This window comes from Dipodomys merriami, unplaced genomic scaffold (assembly GCF_024711535.1).
Source record: "Dipodomys merriami isolate MVZ:Mamm:240054 unplaced genomic scaffold, mDipMer1.0.p SCAF_28, whole genome shotgun sequence".
Lineage (NCBI taxonomy): Eukaryota > Metazoa > Chordata > Mammalia > Rodentia > Heteromyidae > Dipodomys > Dipodomys merriami.
The window spans coordinates 14,548,424-14,565,980 of record NW_027204270.1 but is presented as its reverse complement, the minus strand read 5'-3'; the positions used below and the strand labels follow the sequence as shown (position 1 = coordinate 14,565,980).

The 17,557-nt window shown below is 50.5% G+C and overlaps 1 protein-coding gene and 1 long non-coding RNA gene across 2 annotated transcripts; both read left to right on the top strand.

Moving 5' to 3' along the window:
* Window positions 1-11,037, top strand: LOC138838322 (uncharacterized). The gene is made up of 4 exons (XR_011375588.1): window positions 1-728; window positions 5,998-6,198; window positions 9,621-9,773; window positions 10,004-11,037. It is a non-coding gene; the product is annotated as an uncharacterized lncRNA (long non-coding RNA).
* A 4,655-nt stretch (window positions 11,038-15,692) lies between these two features.
* On the top strand, window positions 15,693-16,625 carry LOC138838460 (WAS/WASL-interacting protein family member 1-like). Its single transcript, XM_070037964.1, has one exon. The coding sequence runs from the start codon at window positions 15,693-15,695 to the stop codon at window positions 16,623-16,625; it is 933 nt and encodes a 310-aa protein (XP_069894065.1).
* Window positions 16,626-17,557: the final 932 nt, after the last annotated feature.

The following is a 17,557-nucleotide window of genomic DNA, read 5'->3' as shown; positions in this document are numbered from 1 at the left end:
TCTGCCCAGGCTGGGAAGGTGGCTCAGTGGTAGAGCGCTTGCCTTGCATGCATGAGGCCCTGGGTTCGATTCCTCAGCACCACATAAGCAAAAAAGAAAAAAGCCTGAAGTGGCACTGTGGCTCAAGTGGTAGAGCGCTAGCCTTGAGCTGAAGAGCTGAAGGACAGCACCCAGGCCCAGAGTTCAGGCCCCACGACCAGACCCAAAAAAAATAAAAGGAAACAAAACATATCTGCCCAGAAGAGGAGAGCATTAATTGAGAAAGCAAAGCCTAATCTACCAATTCAGAAATGTATCCCCAAGTTTAAAAGGGTTATTGACTTGTTTGTGGCATTCTCTCTATGCCCCGGGCAGTCAGCCAGGGCTAAAGCACCCAAGCCGTTCAGGGGGCAGTATGGCCCTCCACTTACAAATGGGCCAATAGATGCTCAGAGAGGTGATGTCACCCGCCCAAAGCCACCCAGCTGGAAGTGGAAGAACCGGGTCCACAGTGCTGGAAATTTCTACCTTTCTCCACATTGCTACAATTCAGCAAGAAAAGCCTCGGGCACAAGTCTGAACCCCAAGGTGACTGGTGACTTACATTTCCATCTCCCCCCTCACCCCCCTCCTGCTCCAGGCTCCATTCGACCAAGCCTCCCATTGGTTTTCCTCCCACTCTGGTTCCCGAGGAAAATGGCTGGACTGTTTGGAGCTTTTCTTCCCTGTAGACATCCTGGGTGAGCAAGGTAAGGAGCGGTCAAGCCCAGTCTCCCCAGAGACTGTCTCCTGAGCTCGGAGGTGTTCCAGTGACCTCACAGCAGGCCGAGGTGTGGGTGACGCATGGCTGGGAGCCTGGTGGGTGACTTAGCCCTGGGTGATGTCTCAGGAAAAAGGACAGAGTGACAACCTTGACCAGAAAGCCCGGCAGGACTTCAGGGTTGTCTCTCTCCTTTCCTGCTGCTGGCTGCGCAAAGTTGGGAGAAATGTCCATCATCCTACGGCCTCTGGACATGCCATTTCCCCCAGCAGGTAGATACATTTTGTGGGATTTGTGTGTCTGCATATGTGTGCCACTATTGGAGCTTGAATTAGGCCCGAGTGTTGTCTCCCCCATCCCCTGTCCCACCCCAAGTTAGCATTCTACCACTTGAGTCACAGCTCCACTTTCAGCTTTTTGGTGGTTAATTGGCAATAAGAGACTCCAACTTTCCTACCTGAGCTGATTTTGAACCATGATCTTCAGATCTCAGCTTCCTGAGTAGTTAGGATTACAGGAGTGAGCCACCAGTGCCCTGCTGTAGGAACCCAGTTAGCGAATAATTTGGTATTGCTGCGTGAAACTAATAATGTGGGAATCACTTCAGGATCCAGTGCTCTTGGATGTGCACAACAGTAAAACTTCTATGGGTTGGTTCATCAGAAGCCACAGGAACAAGAATGATGCTATCTAATGAGTCTATATATACATATTTTACACACACACATACACACATACACACACACAGAGCCGCTTTTGTTGGGCCTGTGAACAAACTAAGAGAGCAAAGCTTTGCAGCTCTGCCTCTATTTTGTATATGTGTCTGTTCTAAGCCAGTCTCCCTGCAGTCACTGTGCAATCACCTTAGAACCCAGGAAGGGCAGGACTTACCACTGATCAATGATGTCTTTATGGAGACCAAAACTACCTGGAGGAACAACAGTGCTTCCTCAGGACAGACCACCTGCCAGGCAACAGTGGCCGACTTGCTCCTGCTCCCCTCAAATGACAAAGTGGTATCAACTTCACAAACCCTCCAGAACCAGGGTTATGGTGGTGGTTCATACCTGGTGGTTCATCCTAGCTACTCAGGAAGCTGAGATATGAGGATCTCAGTTAGAAGCCAGGCCAGACCAATGTCAGTGAGAGTCTCATCTCCAAGTACTCAGCAAAAGTCTGGATGTGGAAGTGTGGCTCAAGTGGTAGAGCACCACCTTGAATGACAAAGACAAGTGAGCTGGGTGCCAGTGGCTCAGACCTGTAATCCTAACTACTCAAGAGGCTAAGATCTGAGGATCGCACCCACATACACACCCACATACACACCAGATTTTGTGGCAGATTATGTATCTGTAAACAGATAATCGGTCTGTTGAGATCTGCAAAAGAGAGACAAGGGAGAGAGAGAGAGAGAGAGAGATTCTACCTGCCAGGGGAGAGAAGAAGAGTCTTCCTTCCCATTTTTAGATGTCCATGAGTGACCTGTTACGCAAAAAAACAAAAACAAACAAACAAAAAAAAACATTTCTAGCAATTCTTTTGTTGTTGTTGTGATTGGTCATGGGGCTTGAACTCTGGGCCTGGGTACTGTCCCTCAGTTCTTTTATTTATTTATTTATTTAGGGTCCGGTCATGGGGCCTAAACTCTGGGCCTGGGCGCTGTCCCTCAGCTCTTCAGCTCAAGGCTAGCGCTCTATCTCTTGAGCCACAGTGCCACTTCTAGCTTTTTCTGCTTATGTGGTGCTGAGGAATCAAACCCAGGGCCTCATGCATGCAAGGCAAGCACTCTACCACTGAGCCACCTTCCCAGCCCGTGTCCCTCAGCTCTTTAGCTCAAGGCTAGTCCAATCAGCTCCTAAGAAATTATACCAAGAAAGCCAGGCGCTGGTGGTTCACGCCTGTAATCCTAGCTACTCAGGAGCTTGAGATTTGAGGATCACAGTTCAAAGCCAGCCCAGGCAGGAAAGTCCTTGAGACTCTTATCTCCAATTAACCATTCAAAAAACCAGAAGTGGTGCTGTGGCTCAAGAGGTAGAGTGCTCACCTTGAGCTTAAGAGCTCAGGGATAGCACCTAGGCCCAGAGTGCAAGCCCCACCACCACCACCAACAACAAAAATTATACCAAGACTTTCTCCACCCAACAATTCCTCCTAGGGGATATAGACAAATCCTTCCCCTGCCCCCCAGGCCCTCTGCCCCATCGGTAAATTGGGGTGACACCACTTTTCTCCCAGAAGTGTTCTGTGGTTTTAGTGAGACGGGGGCATATTGGCACAGTGGCGGGCAACACAGTCAGAGCCCCCTTTATTTCTCTTGACTGAAGTTTCCCACCCAGGGCTCAGGGGACTTGCAAGAGGGGAATCATTCCCCTCTTCTTTCTGAAAGATCTTTAACCAAGTCATAAAACCTTGTCACAAGCAAGGAAGATAGATGGCTTTAATGGATGTGTGGAAGCCAATCTCTTCCTTTTAGAGAAAAAGCACCAGACTCTGTGAGAGAAGATTTGTGGCAGTAGAATAAATCCTCCACCAAGGAATTCATGTCTGTGTTCTTTAGAAGCTGTGTGGCATCGATGAGTGAGCCCTGGCTGGGGAAATCACTCCACAAATCTGAGCGCTTTCCATTGTACAAAAACACTTCTACCGCTGTTACCTGATTCCATCCCTTCCCCCACTTGCCCTCTGCCTCCCCCCACCCCCCCAGTCTTCTGAGTGGGGCCTTCTACAGCCTCAGCTTCCACTGGAAAAGCAAGACGGCAAATACGCTTCTCTGAGACATCTTGAGGGTTAAATATAATGTATGTGATTTACAAGGGTGTGAGTGTGTACATCTTTCTGTGTCCGAGTGCAAGTTCTATTTTATTTTTGTTGGTCATGGGGCTTGAGCTCAGGGGCTGGGCCCTACAGGCCCCACACTTCCTGTTTTCTGGTGGTTAATTGGAGGTAAGAGTCTCATGGGGGCTGGGTATGTGGCTTAGTGGTAGAGGGCTTGCCTAGCATGCATGAAGCCCTGGTTTCAATACCTTAGTACCACATAAACAAAAGTGGTACTGTGGCTCAAGTGGTAGAGTGCTAACCTTGAACAAAGAAGAAGCTCAGGGACAGTGCCCAGGTCCTGAGTTCAAGTCCCAGGGCTGGCAAAAAAAAAAGTCTCATGGGCTTTCTTGGCTGGGATGGCTTTGAACTGCAATCATCAGATCTCAGCGATAACAGGTATGAGCCACTGGTGCCCAACAGTTTTATTTTATTTGTGCTGATACTGGGGCTTGAATTTAGGGCCTTGGTGCTGTCCCTTAGCTTTTTCGTGCAAGACTGGTGCTCTACTATTTGAACCACAGCTCCACTTTCAGCCTTTTGGTGGTTAACTGGAGACAATAGTCTCATGTGTTTACCTGCCTGGAGTTGGCTTTGAACCAGGATCCTCAGATCTCAGCCTTCTGAGTCACTAGGATTACAAGCATGAGCCACTAGCACTTGGTAAGTGTGTGTTTTAAACTCTAATCAGTCTATGGAAGTGCAAGCAAGTCCGTCTCACAGTTCATTTCTCTAATTATAAAACCTGCAAAAGGGGCTGGGAAGGTGGCTCAGTGGTAGAGCGCTTGCCTTGCATGCATGAGGCCCTGGGTTCGATTCCTCAGCACCACATAAGCAAAAAGAAAAAAGCCGGAAGTGGCACTGTGGTTCAAGTGGTAGAGCACTAGCCTTGAGCTGAAGAGCTGAGGGACAGCACCCAGGCCCAGAGTTCAGGCCCATGACTGGACCCCCCCCAAAAAAAAATCTGCAAAAAGCAAGGGTTGGGGGGGGTGTCAGGGGGGAAAGCAGGCGAAGTTCTGATCTAGCCTTTCCACTCCCAGCAGTCCACTCAACTAAACCCTGAATGAGGTTTGTGGTATAGTTCTGTGGGAGCGCCAGCACTGCAAAAATAAAATGAAATTAAAAAGCATGCATGTCCAGCAAAAAGATGTCTACAAGAACTTGTCACCGGCAGCACTCTTTGTAACAATCTGGAAACTACCTAAGCAAAACATCAGCAGTAGACTGGATGCATAGTTGTGGTACGTTGATGAGGCAGGATGCTGGAGTCAGGGCGAACCAGGTCCAGATGCATAGAACCACAGAGAGTTGAGCAGATGCCAGACACCATGTGCCAGCAGACATTGCAAAGTTCACCAGCAGGCAAAGCTGCGGCCCACTGATGAACCTTTGCAGGGAAGGTTAGAGGTAGCAGGAGGTACTTCTAGGGCAGATCTTGTTTTGTTTCTTGGGTTAGATGTGTTCATCTGCATAAAGAATCAGGCTATACCCTTGTGTTTCAGGCACTTTTACTTTTGTAAGAACAAAACCACAAAAAAAATTTTTATAAAAAGCTATGATCCATCAAAATACTACAAAGTAAGCTGTACACCCATGGCTCACACCTGTAATCTTAGCTACTTATGAGGCTGAGATCTGAGGTCCCCAGTTAGAAGCCAGCCAGGGTAGCAAAGTCCATCAGACTCTTTTGTTGGTGGTAGTGGTGATGGTGGTAGTGGTAGTCATTGGGCTTTTACTCTGGGCCTGGGTGCTGCCCCTGAACTCTTCAGCTCAAGGCAAACACTCTACCACTTGAGCCACAGCGCCACTTCTGGTTTTCTGGTAGTTAATTGGAGATGAGTCTCATGAACTTCCTGTCCAGGCTGGCTTTGAACCACGATCCTCAGATCTTAGCCCCTGAGTAGCCATCAGACTCTTTTAACTACCAAAAAAAAAAAAAAAAAAAAAAAGTGGAGCCTGTAGTTCAAGCGGTAGAGCGCTAGCCTTGAGCCAAAAAAGCTCAGGGACAGTGCCCATGCCCTGAGTTCAAACCCCAGGACCAGTACTAACCAAAACAAAACCAACAAAAATAGCTAAAAAGAGTGATTAAGAAGAGCCTGAGTGTTTAAGTGCCTTCAACAGCACTTCTGTTGGTCCTAGGCAGACCTGGACCTCTGGCTCAGATTTTTCATGTGGCAAATGGACACTATTAACAGAAGCGTCATGGTAGAACAGACTGTTCCATAAGTTACAGCTCCAGTGGGCCCTGCTTATCTGCAAGTTTCGCTTTCCATGGTTTCAGTGACCTCAGAGTCCACTGTGATCCAAAAATATACCATGGAAAGTCCCAGAAACTGAGCAGTCCCTAAGTTTTAAATTAGGCACAGGGTCTGAGCGTGTGATCAAGTTTGCCGTGGTTCTGTTCCGTCCCACCCTGGATGTGACTCATCTCTTTCTTGATCCAGGATTTCCATACTATATATGTCCCACGCAGCCTGCCCATTAGTCACAGAGGAGCTACCTCGGTTATCAGATCAACTGTCCTGGTATCAAAGCTGGCCTTCACAGCACCCCTAGGTTGTAGACACTTCACACCGCATGTCGGCCCAAGGCACTCCCCTGACCTCTTCTCATCGCTAGGACATTACATCATCGCTCATCACAAGGTGAGTGCTGTGTGCAAAAAGATAGTGAGAGAAGAGAGGAAAGAAGAGAGATACCACAGTCACATTGTGTGTGTGTGTGTGTGTGTGTGTGTGTGTGTGTGTGTGTGTGTGTGTGTGTGTGTGTGTGTGTGTGTGTGTGTGTGTGTGTGTGTGGCACGCACGCGCTCCTGTACAAATGGAACCCAGGGTCTTGAGCTCTACCCACTAAGCCAAATCCTTGCCTTATATTACAGTATATTGTGATAATCATCCTATTTTTATTTATTGATTTTTGCCAGTTCTGGGGCTTGAGCTCTGAGACTGGCTACTGTCCCTGAACTTTTGTGCTTCCTAGCATTCTACCACTTGACCCATAGCTCCACTCCCAGCTTTTTGTGGTTAATTGGAGATGAGAGTTTCATGGACCTTCCTGCCCAGGTTGGCTTCAGATCATGATTCTCAGGTCTCAGCCTTCTGAGTGGCTAGGATTACAGGCCTGAGCTATGGCATCCAACACCATTCTATTATTATTAATTCTGTGGTGGTACTGGAGTTTGCACTTGCTCAGCTTGGTTACTGGGCTGTTGCTTTACCATTTGGGTCATGACTCCAGTCCCATTCTATTTAATTATTATTGTTAATCTTCCTGTGCTTAGTTTGCAAGTTAATCTTCAAAATAAATACATATGAGAAAGAAGAAATAGAAGAAACAAGTGCCAGTGGTGCACAGCTATAATTCTAGCTGCTCAGTAGATTAAGAGCTAAGAATGCTGGTTCTGAGCTAGCCCAGGCAGAAAAGACCATGAGATTCTTCTCTCCAATTAATTAGCAAAAAGCTACAAGTGGAGCTGTGGCACAAATGGTATAGTACCAGCCTTAAGGAAAAAAGCTAAGGGACAGCACTCTGGCCCTGAGTTCAAGCCCTAGTATTAATACAAAAAGAAAACAAACAAACAAAAAACAAGCCACTCTAGGAGCTGTGGCTCAGCCTATAATCCTAGCTACTCAGAAGGCTGAGAATGGAGGAACACAGTTTAGAAACCAGCTCAGGCAGAAAAGTCTGTGAATATCCTATCTCCAATTAACCAGAAAAAAAGCCAGAAGTGGTGGTATGGCTCAAGTGGTAGAGTGCCTGCTTTGAGCTAGAGTGCAGGGCTCCAAGTTCAAGTCCTGCACACACGTGTACACACACACACACACACACACACACACACATACACACACACTATAAAAAGACTGGGTGCCAATGGCTCATGCTGGTAATCCTAGCTACTCAGAAGGCTGAGATCCAAAGAATCTCAGTTTGAGGCCAGCCTGGGCAGAAGAGTTCATGAGAACCTATCTCTAATCATCAAAAAGCCCAGCTAGAGGTGTGGCTCAAGTGTTGAGTAACCAGCTGAGCCAAGTGTGAGACCCTGAGTTCCAGTCCTGTGCTAATGATGGATAAACAGATAGATGGATGTAAAAACTACATTTATCAGCAGGGTGTGGTGGTGCATACCAGTCATCCCAACACTGGGGAGGTAGAGATAGGAAGATCTCTAGTTGGAGGCCAACTTGGACTATGTAGGGGAGAACCTGTCTCAAACCTACAAACAATCCCAAAGCATTTTTTCAGTTGTCACACACATACACACACAATGTGTATCTTAAAAACTTACTGTCTGTATGGATGTATATGTTTTTGGGTGCTGGAGATGGAACCCAGAGCTTCACCTGTGCTAGGCAAGTACTCTATCTGAGCCACACCTCCCTAACTTATCTTTCTATTGACAATGCTACTCTGGTACTAGGGGTTTTCAGTGAGGTGCTATCACCCCCTAGGGGTCACGTTGGGACACTGCATTTCCTGGGGGGAGGGTGGAACAGTACAGTACAGGGAGCTCTGTGGGTGGGGTTAGGGGGTGGCCAGAGCTAGAGAAGGCCAGCATTAGGTACCAGTGCTTACTGGGGACCAGGCATTGCCCTAGGCTTCTCCTAGGCAGGAGGATTGCAAGTTCCAGGCCGGCCTGGGATCCATTAGAACACTGTCTTAACAAACAAGAAAATAGCTTTAGTTGGTCACTGGTGGTTCACACCTATAATCCTAATTACTCAGGAGGCTGAGATCTGAGGGTTGCAGTTCAAAGCCAGCCCAGACAGGAAAGTCTGCGAGACTCATCTCCAGTTAAGCGCCCCCTCCCCCCCCAAAAAAGCCCGGAGTAGAGCTGTGGCTCAAAGTGGTAGAGTACTAGCCTGAGTGAAAAAGCTGGAGGACAGAGCCTAAGCGCTGAGTTCAAGCCCCAGGACTGACTCATGTGCACGTGTGTGTGCGCACACACACGCACGCACACACGCACATATGCACACACACACACACACACACACACACACACACACACACAGCCTTTACTGGGATCATGCTGTGTGCTAGGCTACCTCATTCTCTCCTGAATCAAGTCTCCCTCTGCCAGGCCTGGTAAGAGGCAGATAAACCAACATCTTTATTTAGCACTTGGCACAGCCCAAAGGAAAGGTTGGAAGTGGTAACTGCAGGCGATCTTACCATTGGCTGTGTTCATGCCTGCCTAGAGATTTTATAAAACAAATAAACAAACAAACAAAATCAGCATCTAGCTGGGCGCTAGTGGCTCACACCTGTAATCCTAGCTACTATGGAGGCTGAGATCTGAAAATGGCAGTTCAAAGTCAGTCCAGGAAGAAATGTCCCTGCAAGACTCTTATCTCCAATTAACTACCAGAAAACAGAAGTGGAGCTATGGCTCAAGTGATAGATGGTTAGCCCTGAGCACAAGAGCTCAGGGACAGCGTCCAGGCCCTGAGTTCATGCTCCACAACTGCCAAAAACAAAAAACAAAGGCAACATCTGGGGGTGTGGATCAGGGCTTGAAGTTTTGCCTGTGAGGAGGGCAATCGTAATGTCAGCCCTGGGATTCACTTAGACTCAGAGTGAGAAGGACTCCTACAAATCACCCACGGTGACACAGAAAGAGGCTCAGAGAGACTGAGAGCCTTGCTCAAAGTCAACAGCGAATTCCAGGCAGAGTCTGCAGACTCGCACCAGGGCCCAGTGTGCCATCCACTGCCTCCTGATTGCACAGGAACCTGAGATGAAGGAGGGAAGTCTTGGCTCATGCCATATGCTTTGGACAGTTTCAAGTCTCCCCCAACCACTCTTGATTTCTCACAATGGGGGCAATCCTGAGAGCAGACTGGCAGGCTGACTGTGCTCTGCAAGAACCCTCGAGAAAGAATTGCATGATTTGGCCATGGAGTGCAACCTGCCTGGAGTCTCCCGACTCCACATGCTGCACATCTGGATCTCCAGAGAGCAATGGAGATGACAGAATGAGACCATTTTCAGGGAAGAAGAGAGGCTGACTGGGTAAACAAGGTACTAACCGAAAGGACTTCATTTCCTAGAAATCAAACACTGCGTTTAGTGTTTACAGGGTCCAGATCTGGTTACCATCTGCTTTCCCTGCTCAGCAGCACAATGTGGCAACGAGTAGGGGCACAAGCTCCAGATTTTGGTGAAGCCACCAGTCAAGAAGACAACTTGCTTTCCAGCTACCTTACTAGCTGTGTGACCTCAGGTAAGTCACTCAACCTCACTGGCCTGTTTCCTCAAATCAAAGTCCTTGATGCCTAACATGTATTGGTGATCTTGGGAAGACTCACCAGTGGCCCTAGGGAAACACTTCTGGTACTGGGGGCAAGTGCAGGCAGGCCAGTGTTTGTGGGTTTTTCTCCCCGCAACGTGGGACATCTCCGGAGTTGGTTTGACTTTGTTCATGGATGAATGTCTTGGGCTTAATCTTGACAGGTACTCAACAAAGATTTGCTCGAGGAAGCCAGGGACCAGTGGCTTAAACCTGCACTCCTACCTGGCAAGCTGAGATCGAGAGGACCATGGTTTGACATCAGCCTGGATGTAATGAGAGATATGTGGGAGATAACTTTTTCTTTTTTCTCTTTCTTTCTCTCTCTTTCTCTCTCTTTCTCTCTTTGCTGGTCATGGGGCTTGAACTCTGGGCCTGGGTGCTGTCCCTGAACTTTTCAGCTCAAGGCGAGTGCTCTACCACTTGAGTCACAGCGCCACTTCCACTTTTTTGATGATTAATTGGAGATGAGTCTCACAGACTTTCCTGCCCAGGCTGGCTTTGAACCAGGATCCTCAGATCTCAGCCTCCTGAGTAGCTAAGATTTACAGGCATGAGCCACTGGCACCCTGCTTTTGCTTTTGCTTTTGTTATTCATGGGGCTTGAACTCAGGGCTTGGGTGCTGTCCCTGAGCTTTGGTGCTCAAGGCTAGTGCTCTACCACTTTGAGCCACAGTGCCACTTCCAGTTTGGGAGTGATTAATTGGAGATAAATGTCTCATGGACTTCTGGTCTTGAGCTGGCTTTGTACCGGGATCCTCAGATCTCAGCCTCCTGAGCAGCTAGGATTACAGGTGTGAGTCACCAGTGGCTGGCTCAGCGAGACCTCTTCTGGCACATTCTTTTCATCTTAGCTACATGGGAGGCTGAAGTCAGGAGGATGGAGTTTCCAGGCAAGCGTGGGCAGGAGAGTCCACTAAGAATACATCTCAGCAAAAGAAGCTATGCGTGCCTGTCATCCCAACTAGGACAGGGAGCACAAAATAAGTGAATTATAGTCCAGGCATAGGCTTGGACAAAAATAGAGACCCTATCTCAGAATAACCTGAGCAAAAATGTAGCTGTAGGTGTGGCTCAACCATAAAGTACATGCCTAGCAAGCACAAGGTCCTGAGTTCAAACCCCATATTACACATACACAAACGGAAAAGATGTACTCAAAGAATCAACAAAAGAATATGGTTTTGCTCTTCTTTGACCTCCTTTCTTTTTTTTTTTTTGGTCGGTCGTGGGGCTTGAACTCTGGGCCTGGGCGCTGTCCCTCAGCTCTTCAGCTCAAGGCAAGCACTCTACCACTTGAGCTACAGCGCCACTTCTGGTTTTCTGGTGGTTCATTGGAGATAGGAGTCTCACGGTCTCTTCTGCCTGGGCTGGCTTTGAACCGCGATCCTCAGATCTCAGCCTCCTGAGTAGCTAGGATTACAGGCGTGAGCCACCGGCGCCAGGCTTCTTTGGCCTCCTTTCTATAACTCTGGCTCCAATTGTCTTTTAGTTATCTTCAAACCCAGCCACGCCATCATCTTTCTCTGGTATAGACCAGCCTTTCTGACAATATCTGGCATTCTGCTCTTCCTCCATGCCAGCTGTGAAACTTGATTGCCTGCCCTGCCCTTCCTTTTCCATCTCCCACCCTTTTTTTCTTCACTTCTCTCCCTCCCTTCTCCCTCTTTGTATTTCATGGTGCTGAGAATCCAGTCCAGGGATTTGTGAACCACACCCCCAGCCCAGCTCCCAAACTTGGGATTCTCTCTCCCAATCTGCCCTGGCTCTTCATCAGTGATCTCACAGAAATGGGGACGTTGAGGCTCACACAAGACAGTGACCAAGTCTAGAGACTTGGTCTTAACAGCCCAGATTCCTCACGTCCCTGCAGGTCCCATCTCCTGTCCTCTGTCTTCTCTTCCCATCTTGGGTCAGGCTCTGATCTCTGCCTGGAGAGCCGTCTTTCCCATTACCCTTCTCATATAGAAGCTTCCAGGAGGCCTTTGTCTAGGAAGCTGCCATTCCCTGGTCCACTGGCCTGAACTCTCTCTCCTTGAATCCCTCTCTGGACTCTAGGTTTGCCTGTGCAGCTTACTGCCTATGGCTACAAGTGCCTTGAAGATGTGCTCATCTCCTCTCTGCTCCAGTGCCTGGAGCACTCATAAGGAACCTAGAACAACTCTTGTAAAGTTCACATGGCCCTAGAGCTGAACACTGTGCTTCATGTCTGTAATCCTAGCTACTAAGGAGTTTGAGATCTGGAGGACTGAAGTTCAAAACCAGCCTGGGCAGCAAAGGCTGCAAGACTCCATCTCCAATTAATTAACAAAAAGCCGGACTGGAGATATACCTCATGTGGTAGAGTACCAGTTATGAGCAATCAATTTAATGAAAGCACAAGGCCCTGAGTTCTAACTCTGATATCAACACAAAAGCAAAACCAAACAAATAGACCCTAGAGAAATATAGCATTGGGCACAGGGGTGTTGCTCAATGGTAGAATGCCAAAGTAAGCTGGGTGCTGGTAGCTCCAATGCCTGTAATCCTAGCTACTCAGGGGGCTAAGATCTGAGGATTGCAGTTCAAGCCATTCTGTGCAAGAACCTCTGTGAGACTCTTATCTCTAATTAATAACAACAACAACAACAACAAAAGAAAAGAAAAGAAAAGCCAGAAGTGGCTCTGTGGCTCAAGTAGTAGAGTGCTAGCCTTGAGCAAAAGAAGCTCAGGTATAGCACCCAGGCACTGAAGTTAAGCCCCAGGACTGGCACACACACACACACACAAAAATGCCAAACACAAAACCCTGGCTCCGGTCCTTACCACCATACATACAAAAATCAGCAGCCACGGGGCTGGGACGGTGGCTCAGTGGTACAGCGCTTGTCTTGCATGCATGAGGCCCTGGGTTCGATTCCTCAGCACCACATAAGCAAAAAGAAAAAAAGCCGGAAGTGACGCAGTGGCTCAAGTGGTAGAGCACTAGCCTTGAGCTGAAGAGCTGAAGAGCTGACTCAGCGCCCAGGGTTCAGGCCCCACAACCAGACCCCCCCCCAAAAAAAAAATCAGCAGCTACCACCATCCACTTCCCCTAATCACTAAGAAGGTTGGAAGACTATAGTTTGAAGCCAGCCTAGGCACCCAAGCAGAAAAAATTCATGAAACCCTTCTCTCCAATTAACTAGCACAAAGCTGGAAGTGGCATTCAAGTGATAGAATACCAGCTTTAAGCAAAAAAAGTAAGAACAAGAGGCTTAGTCAGTACTGGCACACACACACACACACACACACACACACACACACACACACACAATAATAACAATAAGTAACAGTATTCGCCCTCCCTCCCTCTCTTTCTCTTTCCCTTCCTCCCTCCTTCCTTCCTTCCTTTCTCTCTGTCTCTTTCTCTCTTTTTCTTTCTTTCCTTTTTTGTTGGTTGTAGGGCTTGAACTCAGCCTGGGCACTGACCCTGAGCTCTTCAGCTCAAGGCTAACACTCTACCACTTGAGCCACAGAGCCACTTCCGGTTTCCTGGTGGTTTATTGGAGATAAGAGTCTCAAGGAGGGCTGGGTAGTTGGCTCAGTGGTAGAGCACTTCTTGCATGCATGAGGCCCTGGGTTCGAATCCTCAACACCACATAAGCAGAAAAAAAGCCAGAAGTGGCACTGTGGCTCAAGTGGTAGAGCGCTAGCCTTGAGCTGAAGAGCTGAGGAACAGCACCCAGGCCCAGAGTTCAAGGCCCATGACAAAAAAAAAAAAAAAAGAGTCTCAAGGACTTTCCTGCCCTGGCTGGCGTTGAACTACAATCCTCAGATCTCAGCCTCCTGAGTAGCTAGGATTACAGGCATGAGCCACCAGTGCCTGGATCTTCGTTATTTTTGACAGTCTCACTGCATATTCCAAGCTGGCCTTGAACTCTCCATCCTTCTGCCTCACCCCCTTAGTACTGGGATTACAGGTGTTGCCACCACACTTAGCTTCTGTCCCCTATTTATAACCTCCAATGGCTCCCTGGTCTCTTAGAATCAAATCCCAAACCCTCACCATGACCCATAAGGCCCTTTGTGGTCTACTCTCCCCACCTCCCCCCGACCTTGACCTCACCCCTTTCTACCAGCTGCCCACTTAAATATCACCGCTTTGACCAGCCGACACACCATATCTCTTCCTCCATTACCTCGGACTGTGTTCATTTTAGCCCTTACCGCAGGCCTATCTGATATTTCCACTCATTTGGTGGTTCTCTCCATACGCTCCCTATGCCTCCCCTATTAACACATACCTTCTGTCTAGCTCAGTGCTATATCCTCAGGGCCTGAGCAACGAAAGTCTGGCTGACAATAAATGGATAGGTTGCCAGCCCAAGAAGTGCTCTGGGCTGGAGATATCAATTCATGAGTCACGTGCACAGAAGGGGTAGTAACTAAAGCCAGAGGGGTGGATGCAATCATGAGGGCCTACAAGGGCAGAAGGAGCTCTGGAGAACAGAGCGGTTTCTAGCAGTGCAAAGGACGGTGTCTGCCTGATCAACAGAAGACAGAGGAAAGAGAGGACAGTGTTGTCTCAGGAGCCAAGAGAAGAGTGTTGCTGGAGGGAGAGAGTGTGGTGGAAGTGTTAACTGCTGCTGAGAGGGAATGTTAAAGCTGAAGGCAGTTTCCTAGGGGCCTGAGGCTAGGCATCTACCATAAGAAGGACCTCTCAGGTCTGGGAACTCCAAGCTCGCTGCAGCTGCGTTTCTGCTCATATATACAGCATTGCCAAAGAACAAAACAACAACAACAACAACAACAATAACAACAACAGTTCAGTCATTCATCCATGGCCTGGGAGAAAAGGGATCTCTGGGGACCCACTCCAGTGCCTGCCCATTAGGCTGCTGGCAAACTTTGAGGAAGCACTTCTCTATTTCTGGCTCAGTACAAAGTGGACAGAGTGGAAGCTCCAGGCCTTTCCAGTCATATCCGGCTGGTCTGCACCCCAACTTCCTACATCCCCTGCCAGGGCCTGTACCCCAATTTCCTACATCCCTGCCAGGGCCTGGCTTTCTGGATGAGTCCATGACAAGCCCATCCACTTTTGCCCACCCGCAGGGCAGGATCAAAGATCGAAGGCCCAGCTGCTCAAGTGGCCACTCTGCTGTTATAAACAGCAAACATGCTCAGCCTGCAAACACCAGCAAGGGATCCCAAGGAGGAGATGGGAGGTTGCTCCCACAAACCAGTGTGGCGATGCCTCCAGCAGCTGAGCTCTTCTGGTTCAGAGTCAGGTGTTCTGTGAAGTAATGGGCCCATTGGATTGACAACAAGCCTGAGGGGTGGACATTGTTATTCTCGCTGCTCTGAGAGGTTAAGGGCTTTCCAGAAATTTCAGTTAGTACACAGCTCAGGGCAGTTTGTTAATGCAGCCAACCTGCCTTAATCCTTCAACTTTCCCCAGAGCTAGCACAGCAGGGGGTTTTAGCCTTACAGCTTCCTACCAGGAGTAGGATCCTGGGCAGGATTCATGCTCCTGTTCTCTGCATCTGCAATAGCGCAGCCTTCTTCTTTAGGACCCTTCTAGATTAGCTAAGATTTGTCACAGATTTTACAGGATATAATAAAATGGCATCTCAGCTGGAGGATCACAGTTTGAAGTCAGGCTAGCAGAAAAAAAAAAAGTCCATGAGACTTTCATCTCCAATTGACCAGCGAAAAGCTGGATCTGTGTGTGGTTCAAGTGGCAGCGCAGGGACAGCGCCCAGGTCCTGAGTTCAAGCCCCAGGACCCGCACAGAAATGCATTAATTAAAATGGCATCCCATTGATTCCCAGGCGTCTGTGGGCTGGAGAAGCATCCTCTCCAGGATGGCTGTGCATACCCAGGCCCGGAGAGATGCCAGGGACCCGGCCAAGGTCACAAGCAAGCCAGCGCCCTCCCCGAGCCAGGCTCCAAGGCCCCCCCAGAAAGACGGCGCGGGGCGTGGGGAGGGGAGGTGCCCCGGAGCTGCGCCCCGACCTGGCCGGCAGGGGGCAGCGCCCGCTTCCCCGGCCTCCCAGGGCCACGTGGGGGCGTCGCAGCCCCGGCCTCGGGGAGCCCCTCGCGCCCCTCGGGCGCCGGAATCGCGCGTCCGGGAGCCCGGGCCACCTCTGCCCGCCGCGGGGACCCAGGCTCCGACGGCGACCCGGGACGCTGCCCTCGGGCCCGTCCCGAGGCGCTGCAAGGCGGCTGCGAGTTAGGGGCGCCCCCTGCGCGCGCCTCTCCCCCCCAAGACCCTCGGGACCCCCGGGCTGTGCCGGGCTGCGCCGCGCCCCCTCCCCGGTCTCACTGGGCTCGGGCGCTCACCACTGCCCCGGGCTGGCTGGTGCGGACGGGCTCCGGGTGCGCGCTCACCGTCCCGGCTTCCTGGAGCTCCGGCTTCGTCTCCGCCGAGACCCCGCCGCCCGCCGCCCGCCGCCCGCCGCCCGCCGCGCTCCCAGCGCCCTGCGGCTCTCGCTCCGCGCTCTGCCCGCGCCCGCCCCGCCCGCCGCTCCCCGCGCTCCCCCCCCAGCTCCTCCCCTGCCCGGCTCGCTCCCCACTTGGCCCCCGCCCTCCAGGAGGGGACCCCCCACCCCTCAATCCCAGCCTCTCCGGTCCTCGAGTCCCTACCTGCCCGGGTCTGGGACGCAGGCGGAGGCCCCGGGCTCGCTCCCATTCCCCACCTGTGGGAGGACGGTGGGCCGGGCGGGGGTCCGAGTGCGCCCGGAGAAGGGCCAGGCCGGGCCCCGCGCACCCCTGCTTCCTGTCTTCATCCAGAATTGGATTTTCCTTTCTCTCTTTACGAAATAGATATTGACTTGCTCTGTGCCGGGTGCGATCGAGGCAGAGCACGTGGACGGGACCGAGGGCGGGGTGCGGGGCCTGGGGCTTGAAGGCTGGGGGGGGGGCAGCCCCCAAACGCCTACGCCACACACACAACTATGAAGGGCAATCAAGGGGGGAAGGAGGCAGAGAGGGAGAACTCACTGCGTGGGAGCCAGACGGCAGAGGAAGGGGTGTCTGCCCCAGCACCATCCGGCGTGGACAGCACCAGCCACGTCCAGGGCTGGACAAGCCGTAGAGGTCAGAGGGGGTAATGCAGAGGATTCTGAGGGCCAGGCGGGCTGTGCAGGGTTCCAGCAGGTGTCCGGGGTGCTGAGAGCCAGGGAAGACAGAAGACTTGAGCTTAAAGAGAGAAACAGCAAGGGACTTCCACCCCAGAGACACAGAGCCTGGGCCGGGTGTGTGTCCACGTTTCCTACAGCCCGGACTGAGCTGGTCTTCTGTGTCCTTGCCAGTGTTTTTGGGGCTTTTGAAGCCTTGTTATAAGGAGCATCCTGATGAGTTGCCCCTGTTATCGTTATTAAGTGACCTTCTGCCCCTCTAACATTCTGTCAGGAAGTCTTCTTAGCTGGGGGCCAGGGGGGGGACTGGCTGCATCTCCAGGCACCCCACACAGCTGTTTACAATCTGGCACACCCCCAAACTCCGCGGCTCTTCCTCACATTCTTTTCAGTGTCCTTCTGTGTCCTTCTGTCTGCACAAAATTCTCTACCCACCTGGCCCTCCCCTCCTGTGCCTACACCTCGTTCTTCTGGCTTATCATCTGATGATTGGCTCGAAGCCTCTCAATCTCTTCTCTTTTTTGGAAGGCTGAGATCAATGATCATTAATAATGCACAAGTTCTTTTTGTCTTAGCGCAAATCCCAGGCAAATAAATCTCTGGCAAATAGTCAGGAGT

Bases quoted from the DNA above. Each gene is read 5' to 3' on its own strand.
- LOC138838460 (XM_070037964.1), top strand. From the start codon at position 15,693: ATGCCAGGGACCCGGCCAAGGTCACAAGCAAGCCAGCGCCCTCCCCGA.